Source organism: Pseudonaja textilis, chromosome 8 (assembly GCF_049901715.1).
Source record: "Pseudonaja textilis isolate UNSWEBS1 chromosome 8, rPseTex1.2, whole genome shotgun sequence".
In the NCBI taxonomy this organism is placed as follows: domain Eukaryota; kingdom Metazoa; phylum Chordata; class Lepidosauria; order Squamata; family Elapidae; genus Pseudonaja; species Pseudonaja textilis.
Window position 1 is genome coordinate 10,599,529 of NC_141997.1, and position 12,623 is coordinate 10,612,151.

Below are 12,623 nucleotides of genomic sequence, written 5' to 3' on the forward strand. Positions count from 1 at the left end.
TACACTGCCTGTAAAATTAGACATTCTGACTTTTCAACCATTGTAACATTCTTACTCTGTTTTGCTATCTAAGTTTAACATGTGTTATTTTGAACTCTGGTTTATGACTGTAATAAGCACTGTTTTATTTCTCATGCCCCCTCCCCCAATTTATATATAATTACTCCTGTTTTGTATAACCACTATGTGTTGATCATCATAGGCATTTTAAAAAGGGATCACAGATATTGGGGGATGGTCAGGATGATACAATACTTTTAAATCCAAATGATTTGTGACATAAGTACTATTGTGGCCAAAAAAGAGCTGATGATCAATGCCATTTTTCTAAATTAGGAGTAGTATTCCCTTTATGTAATAGTATGCTTCAGTTCATAGTGGACTAGTTGACGTGGTTGAGGGTTTAAAATACAAACAAGAATTCTTGTTTTAAAGGTATACACATCTTTAGACAACTTACCTAAGTTGTACATTGCTGGCATCATTTGGGATTCCCATAATTTAAAAAAACTCATGAGGTTCTTTGTGTTCTTTTTTACATAGGGAAACAGAAACAGCTGGAGGCGGAACACCAAGAGCTATATGTGGAAGCTGACCACAACCTTCACTTGTCCACAAGCCGGTCATCACAGCCCCCAGCTGAGAAGCCCGGGGAGAGAAGAATGGCTGAAATGAGAAAGCTCTATGGCAAAGGTGCCAACAAAATACAAGCAATGGAGACCACCATGCAACTCAACTTTGATAGGAATTGTGACACAAAACAGCCCAAGTACTGGCCAATTATTTCTCTGAAACTCTGAGTTATGCGCCTCTTTCCTTTTTTTGGAGATTCAGAGTTGTATATCCTGATGTTCAACCAAGTAGAAGGATTAAGGGAATGAATGAAGAGTCAGCAAAAGACCTTTTTAATTTTCCTTTCCCCTTTCCAGCACAACTTTGAATTTGTCTGCCAATTTCCAGAGTCTATTCCAACTCAACAGGAAAAGCTGAATCAGTCATTTGTACAGGGGATAAGGAAAAATCTCTTTTAAAGGGTATTTCAACTAATTTAATCTTGGCATGTGTTAGCCTTGTAGGAAATGATGTAACATTTGTTTTTGTTCAGTTGAGTTAGGGAAAAGGCTAAAAACTATCAAAATTCAAATATTTTTTAAAATTGTTTTTAGTGCTATGCAGGTTTTGCTGTAGAACTTTAAATGCAGCTATTTTTTGCAACCATTTATTTTCTAGGAGGCACCTATATTAATTAGACAAAATATCTTAAATTACTGTAATTCGGGTTTTGAGATTGGGTTGAACTGTATGTAGAGAAAGTTTCTCCAAAATGAAAAGTTCAGCTTTAGGATTTCAAGTCAGAAGCAAGCATTGTTTACTTTCACAGAACTAACAGAACAAAAAAACCCAAGCAGATTAAAATAAACATTTTTATTTATTTTGAAGTTGTATTTAACCAATCAGGAAGAAAAATAAATTAGGCATGGGGTGGAGAAGGAAAGGGGTCATATGTGTGTGCATGTGATTCTCATCATAGATATAGTGGAACAAAGTTTTAATTCTAATCAAGCCACATTCATTTCCCCTCCATGGCTACTGACTTTTCTCTCTTGTCTTACTTAGCTGTAGAAACTCAAAATCCATTTTTAGAAAAGTGGTTCAAAACTAACATTCCTGTTAACTGAGAAAGAGGCAGTTATACATATGCATAAATAAATATGCTGGCTGATATTAAGGGCCTTGTGAATATACATGTTAGACATTCTGCCCCCTGCTTTGTGCATGCACAAATGGGACAAATGTCGACCATCAGCTGTTTTTTTACCTTTCTCTGGCTGCACCAAACATGCAATTCAAGCGCACACAAATAACAGCAACACCAACCATCAGCTGTTTCTTGCATCGCCGGGCTTGCCAAATGTGCAATTCGTGTGCGCGCAGATAACAGCAACACTGACCACTAGCTGTTTCTTGCATTGATAGGCGCGGTAAATGCACGATTCGCACGTGTGCAGATAACAGCAACACCAACCATCAGCTGTTTCTTGTATTGCTGGGCATGCCAAACATGATTCGCATGCATGCAGATAACAGCAACATCGACCATTAGCTGTTTCTTCGCTCAACTGAGGTGCGGCAATCTGCTCTGCCGCACGAATCAGCTGAGCTAAGAAGCAACAAAACAGGAGAGGTAAGAACGGAGGCAGGAGGATGGGGCCAATCAAAAATTTTCCCTACCGGTTCTCCGAACCCATTAAAATTTTCCCTACCCAGACACAAGAACCTGTCCAAACCGGCTGAATACCACCCCTGGTTCTATGGTTTTTAAACATTTCCTTTGGATAATCCTTTCTCTGAAAGAGTACCTCCATAGACATACTATGCTAGATGTGATTAATTGAAATAAGATATTTGCATCCTTGCCATTCAAATGCTCCCAATTGGTACAACATCTTCATTCAAAGATCTTCCTTAAAATATATTTAGCAGCTTTTTAGGACCAGCATGATTGGAATTCCTGTCTGGAATGTGAGTTTCTGGTTACTCTTAAACATCTTGGTTCTTCATTGAAATTGTTTAACTTACGTTGTTTGTATATCACTTGGAGTCACCGTGTTTGAGTTGGACAGTTATATGGATTATTTTAATAAACCAATCAAGATTTCCTATGCCATTGTTTGGATGAATTATTGTAGAGCAATTTGCACAATAAAACGTCATTTGGAAGTACCATTGGAATAATTGCTATTGTGAGATTCTCAGCCTTGTTCTGTTATTTGGTAAAAATTCAAAATGGTGTCTGCTTCAAAAAAAATAAGATTTTGTTCAGAGGGTTGTTGTCAAATCTATTGAATTATTTTCAGAAAGTATGCTCTTTAACAGTACAGAATGATTTATTGTAGTTCATTTTTTAAACAGAAGTCTGTTAAATAATCTTTCTTGAAAGGGCTACAGTTAAAGTATGATTTTATTAAAATATATTTTAAACCCAGAGTTTATTTGAAAATATTCAGAGTTTGAAAGCCAAACTAATCATCTTTTCAAATTACAAAATTTTATTAAAACACTTACCTTTTGTGAGTTACTCTATTACATCTCTATTACTCCCGTGCATCTGATGAAGAGAATTGTAACTACCAAATTCTTTTAAGTTTGAAAGGTAAAGAAAATTGCAATCCTACAGTATGTCTCTTCAATCAGAAATTAATAATTAAAATTTTTAGCTTACGAGTATAGATGCAGTCCAACTCATACTTATGCCCATTTCAAAAATATTTGGGAAGAAGGCGAGAGAGAAGTGCAAGTCTACTGAAAAATTAAAATCAGTTGACCAATTTCTTATTTACCTTATGGTTTTAACCTATTTGGGAGATACAAATTAGGGGCTTCGTTTCGGATATAATAAATTGGCATTTTCTCTTTAGTTCTACTTATTTGCATGAAGCAGAATACTGTATATTCAGTTTGCTGTCTATTAATTTAATCAAAGTATGAGTTAAATTTATGTTTTACCGAGAAATAAATAAAGGGAGACTAGTATAGGTCTATTTCAAGCTATTTAGCTCTCATCAGCTAGCCATACCCTTCTGGGATTCAAATCCGGGCTGCTTACATGTAGATGTATTAACCTCTACGCTACGGGTTCTCCTCGTTAATACATCTACTTAATATGTAAGCAGCACAGGTTCGAATCCCAGAAGGGTATGGCTACTTGATGAGAGCTAAATAGCTTGAAATAGATTCATACTAGTCTCCCTTTATTTCTTTGTCAGTAAAACATAAATTTAACACAAAAATAGTTTGTCGCAAAAGTGACTGCCTGCAAAGGTTCCTGGACTGGGGCTGAAAGGCGAAAACAGAAGCTGTGATGACCCGGAGTGTACTACGAATATAACAAAAACTAAAACGTAATTAAAGGTCCTTTAATGCCCTCGACTTGGCTTCACTGTTCAATTGTTCACAATTGGAAATTAAACTTTTTTCAAAATAACATTCCAAATGAAAGAAATACAGTTCAAAATCAAAGAGCAGATAACGAAGCAAAAAACAAAAACAAACCACACTGAAGAAAGTTCCATGACAGACCAGGATAATTAATTACAAACTTCAAGAAGATAACCAGGTACAGTCTGTTGGAAGAATGCCAACCAAGATAAACCTCATCCAGGAAAACCCACTCTTTCAGCATTTGCAAGCACACAAGTCCAAACTTAGGCAGATCTCACACCTGCAACCCATGAAGAAGATCATGGCCGAGTAGACCACGTTTTCCCCTGATCCTCTCCTCCCTGCATGTCCTAGGATGGATAGGGAATGGGCCTGGGTCCTCCTCTGACTGCTCAGCCAGCCTCTGCCCTTCCCCAGCCTCCTCCACAACGTCCGGAACCACGCTTCCACTCCCTGTTGGCTGTTCCTCCTCTCCCTCAGAGTCAGTCTCCACCAGGGGCATGACAGAACCAGTATGCTCCATCCCATTCTTGGGTAGACCAGGTTGCCTTGGTAGACCAGTCCCACCAGAGAAAAAATATTTAACGAAATGTGAGTTAAAATGATGAGTGAACATGGTTGTAATTCATGGCTGAGTTTTTTTTCACACTCAACTTCAGCTCAAGCCTCCTCCCCAGTTCAACATGATACAAAAAAACAACAAAGACAATATAATTTGCTAGGGGATACTTACAAAATTGGCTCATCTCTCAGTCAACTAAACATACTGTAACTGCATTTATCAATTACTTTATAGGCATAAGAATGAGCATGAAGGAGAGAGAGAAACTCAAACCTTCTGAATATTTAAATTCAGATAATCATTCTGACAGGACAATATAATGCACAATAGATTCACATGATGACCTGCTGGAATCAATAATTGTAACCGAGTAAGCAATTTTTCATTTTCCATGCTCCAGCTGATCAGCATAAGTAGTTGCCAATTGCTATATAGGAGTGTGTATTACGGAATTTTGGGTTAGAATTGCAGAACTTGCTCACTGAGGCCAAATGGCAGAAGGCAACCTCAGATCATTCTTTGTGGGGTTTTGTGGGCAGAAAACCACCTCAACAAAGGCAGGACAGACTGCACAGCACAGCTTCTCCGTCATCACTTCGCTTCTACTGCCTTGTGACTTAATCTGATGTCTGAAAGAAAGATGCCCCATATCTTGTCAGCTAAAATACATAGTCAGTCCCTAAGGCATTGTTTTCAAGAGAGTGGCACCCTGCTGCAACCTAGTCAAAGATCTTTTACCAGAAAAGGATTGAGAAAAGTCACTGGGTGAACACCCAGCCTTTTCAAATCAGCAATGAATGGGCTCAAGAGACTGGGTATGGCCAAGGCAGCGTTGGATCAACTGAAGCAGTCCTAGGCTACGTTGACAGGGATAGAATTAAGACCATGTTATAATGCTTTGGTAAGACCACACTTGGAATATTGCATTCAGTTTTTGTCAATGCAAAAAAAGTCCCCCCCCCCCAAAAAAAAGACATTGAGACTCTTGAAACGAATGCAGAGAAGAACAACATTTGAGGCTCATTTGTGAATCAGTGGACATAGTCTGACTGCCTTCTTCAGGGTTGTGTTCTTCATAGGCATTTATAGACAAGGCCCCAAAGGAATTAAAATGAATGTGCAAGATACTATCTTAGAAAAGTGGTTGTAATCTTCAAATGAGGCACGGTTTCCCTTTTAATAACTCTAGATTCACAGTATAGGCTTTTTGTTGCTATCTCTATCCAAATGTTACCATCAAATTCCAAAAATACTTAGCCTACAGACAGGTTCAGTTCTATCTTCAAAAGAAAGAAAAGGCTGCGGCAATGGAAAGACCATATAGCACACAGGGCCCATTTCAGGAAGTATTTTTTCCCCTTTTGTTCAGTGGAAGGAATGCAATCTCTGCTAAACCAAAACAAAAGATTGTGTAATTTCATTTGCATACACAAGGAGTCAAAATATGAGTTTCCAGCTGCTCTTCAGATTTATATATCCAGTTTAATCAATCCTGAAATACTATAGTAAACTAGTGAGTGTTCACAGTGAAATGCTGAGTCAGTGGATTACATTTTCAATGCGCCAATGTCTCCCTTCTTCTTTTGAGATTTTGAAATAATTCTAATCCTAAATTTGCAGTTGAAATATTACTCTTTGACAATTCACAATAGCAACAGAGACTATCGGGGAGAGGGTGGGGGAGAATAAGAGATTAGAGAGGAATTGGATAGCATGAAGTAAATCTTTTCAGTATCTTCTTTCAAAATAACGAAACAAGTCTCATCAGTATCTCTTAATAGGTCTCACTTTAACTGGGACAAGATTTGATTTTTTTACCTGCACTGGGTTGGTCACATTAATATTTTCTCTCTAACTAGCATCTAATTTAAGGAAGACCTACACATCTGAGTTTTCTGGTAACACGGCTGGAAAAGTTAAGTGGGAGTGCAGACACTTCATTTTTTTTTTCTCAACCAAACACTAGAGAAAGACAAGTCAACTGAGTGCAGCATCTGCTGGGAACAAACATGAGTTTATCTTGTATTGACTTTGGTTATCTGCATTCCTGGCATCCTCCCAACCGGGTTGAATTACTGCCATTCCTTCACATCTGGAATTTCTTCACTTGCCTTGCCGGACTAATTACCTCATCTTGACTTGACTGGACTTATAATTACAGTTTTTGTTTACCATGTTTTGGATTTGATTCTCTGCAGCCAAAGGTTGTTCCTGGGAGAGTTTTTCTCCAGCCCAGAAGGTAAAATTGGAGCTAATAAAGGAACTCCTACTGATTATCTGACTGTGTTGCCTTTCTGCCACACCCCAGGTCATCACAGTTTACATTCTTCTATGAGCGTATTTGTCATGGGTTTCATCCCACCAAGTTTCTGTTATTCCAACTATATCATATCTACCTTCATGTATTAATAATTAAAGTTCACCCTGTTTGTTCCCCATTTTTTTTTTTTTTGCATTTGTATATAGGCATTTGAGATCTTTATGTCTGACTCTGAGTATGCTTCCTATGTCTCCTATTGGGTGTCTAAGTTTGTCTTCCTTCCTATCCCTCCTTACCTCATTATTTGATTTGTTTTCTATAGGTTTTTGCTTTGAATTAGGTCCTGCAGATCCTAAAGATCGGTCATCCTCCCCCCTCTCAATTTTAGTTTAAGGCCCTCCTGATACGTTTTCTGAAAACATTCTTCCCAGTTTTTATGAGGTGCAGCCCATCCCTTGCCAAAAGCCCATGATGAAAACAGTGCAGACCATGGTCCAGGAATCCAAAGTTATTTTGGCAACAACCCTTTAGCCAGTGGTTGACTTAGAATCCTTTGTTCTCTTACTGGATGTTGAACTTTAGCACACTATTATACTAACCTAAATGACACATTTAGTTCTATTTTTGCATGTTGCATGAACCTGTTCAGTGGTGGCTTCTCCATAGTTAAGCACACAATGTGCATATTGAATCTGTTTTGAGACTGTTCACACATGCTGAAAGCCATGGTTTAAATATGGAAAGCCACGGTTTATTACACAGCCCCATGGAATCACTCAATACACATTTTAAAATCACAATTGCTGGCGGATAGGATCAGCTGTAACATATCATTTGCTTTTGTGATTTGGGATGCAGTCTCCTGAACTTCACGTTTGAAGTTCATTCATTCATTCATCCACTCATATGGCTTTCATTATGAATATTTTGGCTTCTTTAATCTTCGTTGACTGAACACATGAAAGAAACCTAGGCTCGCCCTTCGGGGTGTGCTGACGGCGGTCTGAAAGGGCAGAACTAAGGGCCCCCTCTCGACACAGCTCTCCCGAACCAGTTTTGGCTTCTGATGCACTAGAAGAGGCGCCCTTCTAACCCTTTTGCGCTTCCTCGGAACGCGGGTACTCAGGGGAAGTTACCACAAACGGCAGCGCAGCAGCAGCTCCCGCGACCCATCCTCTCACAAAGGCGCGAAAAGAGACACTAATAGCCATCACACCCCGGCCGCCTTCTCCTCGGTGGCTGCTCAGCGCAGGCGCCGCCTCTTTGGCTGTGGCCGCCGAGGGAGGGACCCAGCCGAAGAGGGCTCGGACTTCGAGCGCTGATTCTTCGACTACGCTGGGCTCCTGCCGTCTCCTTTCCGAAACCGAGAAAGTCGACCTCGCAAAGCAACTCCACATCGCCGCCCTCCCACTCAGCCGAGCCATCTATCCGCTTGTGAGAGACTATGGGTGAGTAGAGCACCGCAGCTGCGGTTAGGCTTTCCTCCTCCGTCCCCGTCCCCCCCCCCCCCCCCAAAAAAAAACCAACCCTAAAGTTCTCCGTCTCCTCATTCACCGTTAATTTCTTCCTTGCCTGGTGGTAGCTTTGGTTGGGAAACGAAGCGTAATAGCCCCCACGTGGGTACCTTGACCACGATAATGCGTGTTACAGAACAGTCTGCTTAAGCCTCGGGCGTCCTGGCTCGTTATTTACCCGGCTTGGCGAGACATCTTTTGGCTTGGTTCGGCTGAAATAGGAGAGGCACTCTGCACATGTTCAAAAGAGCTGTCTTGTTTGGCGCTACGTTGGGCGTTTATTCTGCGGAGGGGAAAAGGGGCCTCTCTGACCATGGAAAGCGATTGCAAGGATTTTCTCTTTGGCATTGGTATTAGAAACATAGTGGAAGAATACCGAAGAGACTGCTGGAATAACGAAGAGATTGCGGAAGCACCCAGTGAAGGTTTGTACAATAGGAGAACACCCAGTTGTCAAGAAAGCTCTTTCTCCCCTTAAGTCTGTGGAAGTCTAGTTCCACTGTACCTTTATTTGCTGCAGATTTTCTTGCATCAGTAGAATCATATATCCTAAATGGAGCCCATAGAGATTGAGCCCATAAAGCAGTCTTGGTGAAAAAGCAGTAAATTTAAACTAGATGGTCTCTACTTGAGTTTGACGACTCTCCTGATTATTTCAGCACCACATTGCTTCTGCTTTTTGTCCATGTCTTTTTTAGAAAGTTAGGACTGCATCCTTTAATCTGGTTAGAACTGGAAAAAGCTGGCAAATAAATTTAAGACTAAAGGCAGATGTACTTCAGAATAACCTTGACTACCAAACAGAACTAGGCATTTATAGCTGACTATAAGTCAATTGTCTGGATTTGTGTACTTCTTTTAGCCTTCTTGGATGAAAAAGTGCTGCGTTAACTTGATCTTTGAAAGTCCTGGAGTTCCTGAGTGAATAGGACCACAGCTCTTGAAATGAAATTCCACATCTTTCTTTCTCATATTAATATAAAGCCATTTGAGTTATTACAATAGCTGCTCTGAAGCTTAGCATTTACAGTGGAACAATATTGCAAAGATGTGCTAATTTATTCCAGATATGGTCAAGAATTCCAGAGATCTCTTGGATAGAACAAATTAGACGTGCTAAAAGTTCTTTATGGCACACCTAACCTTAATAATTGTGCAGTCAGCTAAAAATTTTAATGTACAATCAGACACTACTTAAGTTGTGTGTGTGTTTGTGGTGCTCATGTTCCTGTGTTTGTGTGTGTGTGTTAGCAAAGAAATATCAACAGCTCATAGTTGGGGTAACTGATTTGAATTCATTGTTAAGGCCTGCTTGCTCCTTTGTTTGGGAATGGAGAGAGAAAATAAGTTACACTTATTTTGCTTATTTAGGGTTAATCTAGTGATTTACAAACTATCTGAAATATGAATTATAGCAAAAGAATAGTTCATAGAGCCAAGTTGTATATCATTCTTCAGATTTCTACAGATAGTCTACCCAAAGTTACTCAACGATGGATTGATGTTCTGTTTTGTTTATAGATATTTCTTTGAACAAAGCAAAATGTATAAAATCTCTTGAAATGGGAATCTAATGGTGAACATTGTAATGAAATTTTTTGAGAGACTTTGGAATGTGTTGCCAATTATGATAATAAATTAAATCTGCTCATAATGAGCAAAATAAAACATTGTCTCAGAATTTATTAGTTGATGATAATATCTGAGATTCTTTAGCTGGAATCTTTCTTGTTTGTAGACAGATTTACAAAGTTCAGAATTTGAAAGAAGTCAGATCTGAACATATTTGGGATTCAACTTACAGCTTGTCTGAACTGGTATCATATAGTTTGTTTACAATAATTTTTCTTAGTTTATAATGTTATAATTAACATTATTACTTCTTGGGGGGGTGGCAGCAAGAAATTTCATAAAATACAGCTTTGTAAAATGCTGATACTTTTTCTGCTATTTATCACTTATGTCCTACTATTAGTGTGCATCAAATCAGCTGACACCTCAAACTGTTAGTTTAAATTCTACTTTTTACGTGCAACAGACTAATGTATACCATTTTCTCTTGACAAATAACTTTACCCCATTGTAATGAAATTAAAAACATCTCACCATTCTTACTGCATTACAGTTGTGTCCCTTGAAACAATCCAAGAACAGTCCCCAGGGACTGATAAAGTCAGCCACAATTCCTGAGGCATTATAAAGCTTGTCCTCACGACTATTATAACTAGATGTATATAACTACAGTACATAAATGACATGTCCAACCAACTTTAAGAGCTCAGCAAAATACCTTTAGCATTGTCTTATTGCATCAAATCAAGTTTCGTATATTACCTTCATTTGCTAATGTTGTTTGTAGCCCATGACTTTCTCCTTGTGCTGTCTCGATATTTGAGATTATAGCTCCCAGAATTTGTTTGTGTTGGCTCACAATTCTAAGTTCAACATCTAATACCTCTTAAGGTCACCAGCCTAGGAATAATTGCTTTCAACTAATGATTCTCAACCAGGAACTCACTTCAAAGGGCCCCAAGATAGACACATGTGTATGTGTGTGACTATTATATATATAATAGTGCCACAATATATATGCCACAGTGTGTGTGTGTCACTATTTTATATATATAATTAAGTATTAATACACACACACACACACACACACACACACACAATTACAATAAAAAATGAAATGTTACTGTCCCATTTCTTTATCCAGTAATGTGAGCTGGATAGGGAGCCATAGGAGAAACACTTGGTTGATGGGAGTGTTGTAGGAACAGGTGAAAAAGGTTGAGAAAATACAACCTATAATAGGGTGTATGTGTGTGTGTGTGTGCGTGTGTTAGCATATAAGAATTATATATATAATAACGACACACACACTGTGGCATATATATACATATATACATATAAATATATATTTACTATTCAGCTTTGTTCGGGTATTTTCTTTAAAAGCACAACTTTAAAAGCACAACTATAATGACGTGAGGAAAATACCCGAACAAAGCTGAATACCATACATATAAATACCCGTGAAAACTTAAGAAAACATACATATATAGTATATGTATATGTATATGTATATGTGGATCTTTGGTTATTCGGGTTTTCTCCCGCGTAAAATTGGAAGTATCTAGGCAACATTTCGATGAAGTCTCATTCATCATCTTCAGGCTTGTGTCTTTGGCTCTGTGCTTCTCAGAGTCATGTGAGCTTGCAGCTGCTTCTTCCTTTTAACTGCTAGTGGGGGTGTGACTTGATTGGGTGGGGGCTTGGCTGTACTCTGATTGGGTGGGGGTGTGTTCTGTTCAGGTGGGGGCTTGGTTGTGCTCAGGTTAGTCTTAGTTGCTGGGGGATTTGAGCTGGTGAGCTGTGATCCTGCTGTTCGGCTTCACGTTCGTGGTCGTGCCGCATCTTCATGGTGGGCATCAGTTCGCTTCATGTATGGGTCGGAGAGGTTTGAAGCGGGTAGTGATGCAGCTGCAGTGTGGCTTCTGGTCCATGGTCGTGTCCCATCTTCTGTGTGGGTGTGAGTCTGATTTCTACGTGGAAGTGTGGTGGTAGCATCTTGTGTGGCCCTCGTGGGTGTGGGTCTGGTGTCATTCTTCATGTTAGGTATTCATCTGTTCATGATGGTGGGTTTCCAAATGGCTGGTAGGCAGGAGGTGTCATCTCATTTATTCATGCTGTGTGGCATTTTTCTATCTCTATGGCTTCTCTGATTATTCTGTTGTTGAAATGTTCGGTTTTGGCGATAGTTCTGGTATTTTTAAAGTCAATCTCATGTCCTGTGGCTTTGAGGTGTTGGACCAGGGAAGAGGTCAGTTGATTGAGTTCTTATGTTCTTCAATGCGTGCACTTATTCTTCTGTTAGTTTGTCCAATGTATGTGGTGGGACAGGAAGTGCAAGGGATTTCGTATACTCCTTGGTTTTCTAACTTGATTTTGTCTTTAGGGTTTCTTAGGATGGTGGATATTTTTCTGTTTGTGCAGAATGCTGGTTTAATGTTGCATTTTTGGAGGATCTTGCTGATTTTATCTATAGTGCCTTTTATATATGGGAGGAGGGCTTTGCCGTTCTCTTGTTCTCTGTCTTGGATTTTGGTTGGGGTTTCTTTTTGGATTAGGTGGGTAATCTTCTTTCTTTGGAATCCATTGGCTGTTAGTACGTTAGTGAGAGTGTGTAGTTCGGTTTTTAGGTGTTGTTCGTCGGCTAAGCATTTTGTTCTGGAGATGAGTGTCTCGGCTACGGAATTGATCTGTGCTGGGTGGTGGTGTGAGAGTGCGTGTAGATAGCGGTTGTATGTGTTTTCTTCTGGTAGATGGTATATCCTAGGGAGCC

At 39.3% G+C, this 12,623-nt stretch overlaps 2 protein-coding genes across 7 annotated transcripts in view; both read left to right on the plus strand.

Annotated features, from left to right (window-relative positions):
- The window catches only part of GEMIN8 (gem nuclear organelle associated protein 8), a 48,594-nt gene extending 45,870 nt beyond the window's left edge, over positions 1-2,724 (plus strand). Inside the window, exon 4 of the mRNA XM_087938315.1 lies at positions 544-2,724. Coding sequence (XP_087794441.1) covers positions 544-800 — 257 coding nt within the window. The 3' untranslated portion in view covers positions 801-2,724. The remainder of the gene's footprint in view (positions 1-543) is intronic.
- A 4,996-nt stretch (positions 2,725-7,720) lies between these two features.
- The window catches only part of GPM6B (glycoprotein M6B), a 109,832-nt gene continuing 104,929 nt past the window's right edge, over positions 7,721-12,623 (plus strand). For 2 of the 6 annotated variants that reach the window (XM_087938320.1, XM_087938317.1), the window contains exon 1: positions 7,837-8,212. In XM_087938320.1, the coding sequence (XP_087794446.1) occupies positions 8,209-8,212 (4 nt within the window). In that variant the 5' untranslated portion in view covers positions 7,837-8,208. Of the gene's footprint in view, positions 8,213-8,576; positions 8,704-12,623 lie in introns of those variants that run through there. The other 4 variants (XM_087938321.1, XM_087938318.1, XM_087938322.1 and 1 more) reach the window with 3 other exon arrangements.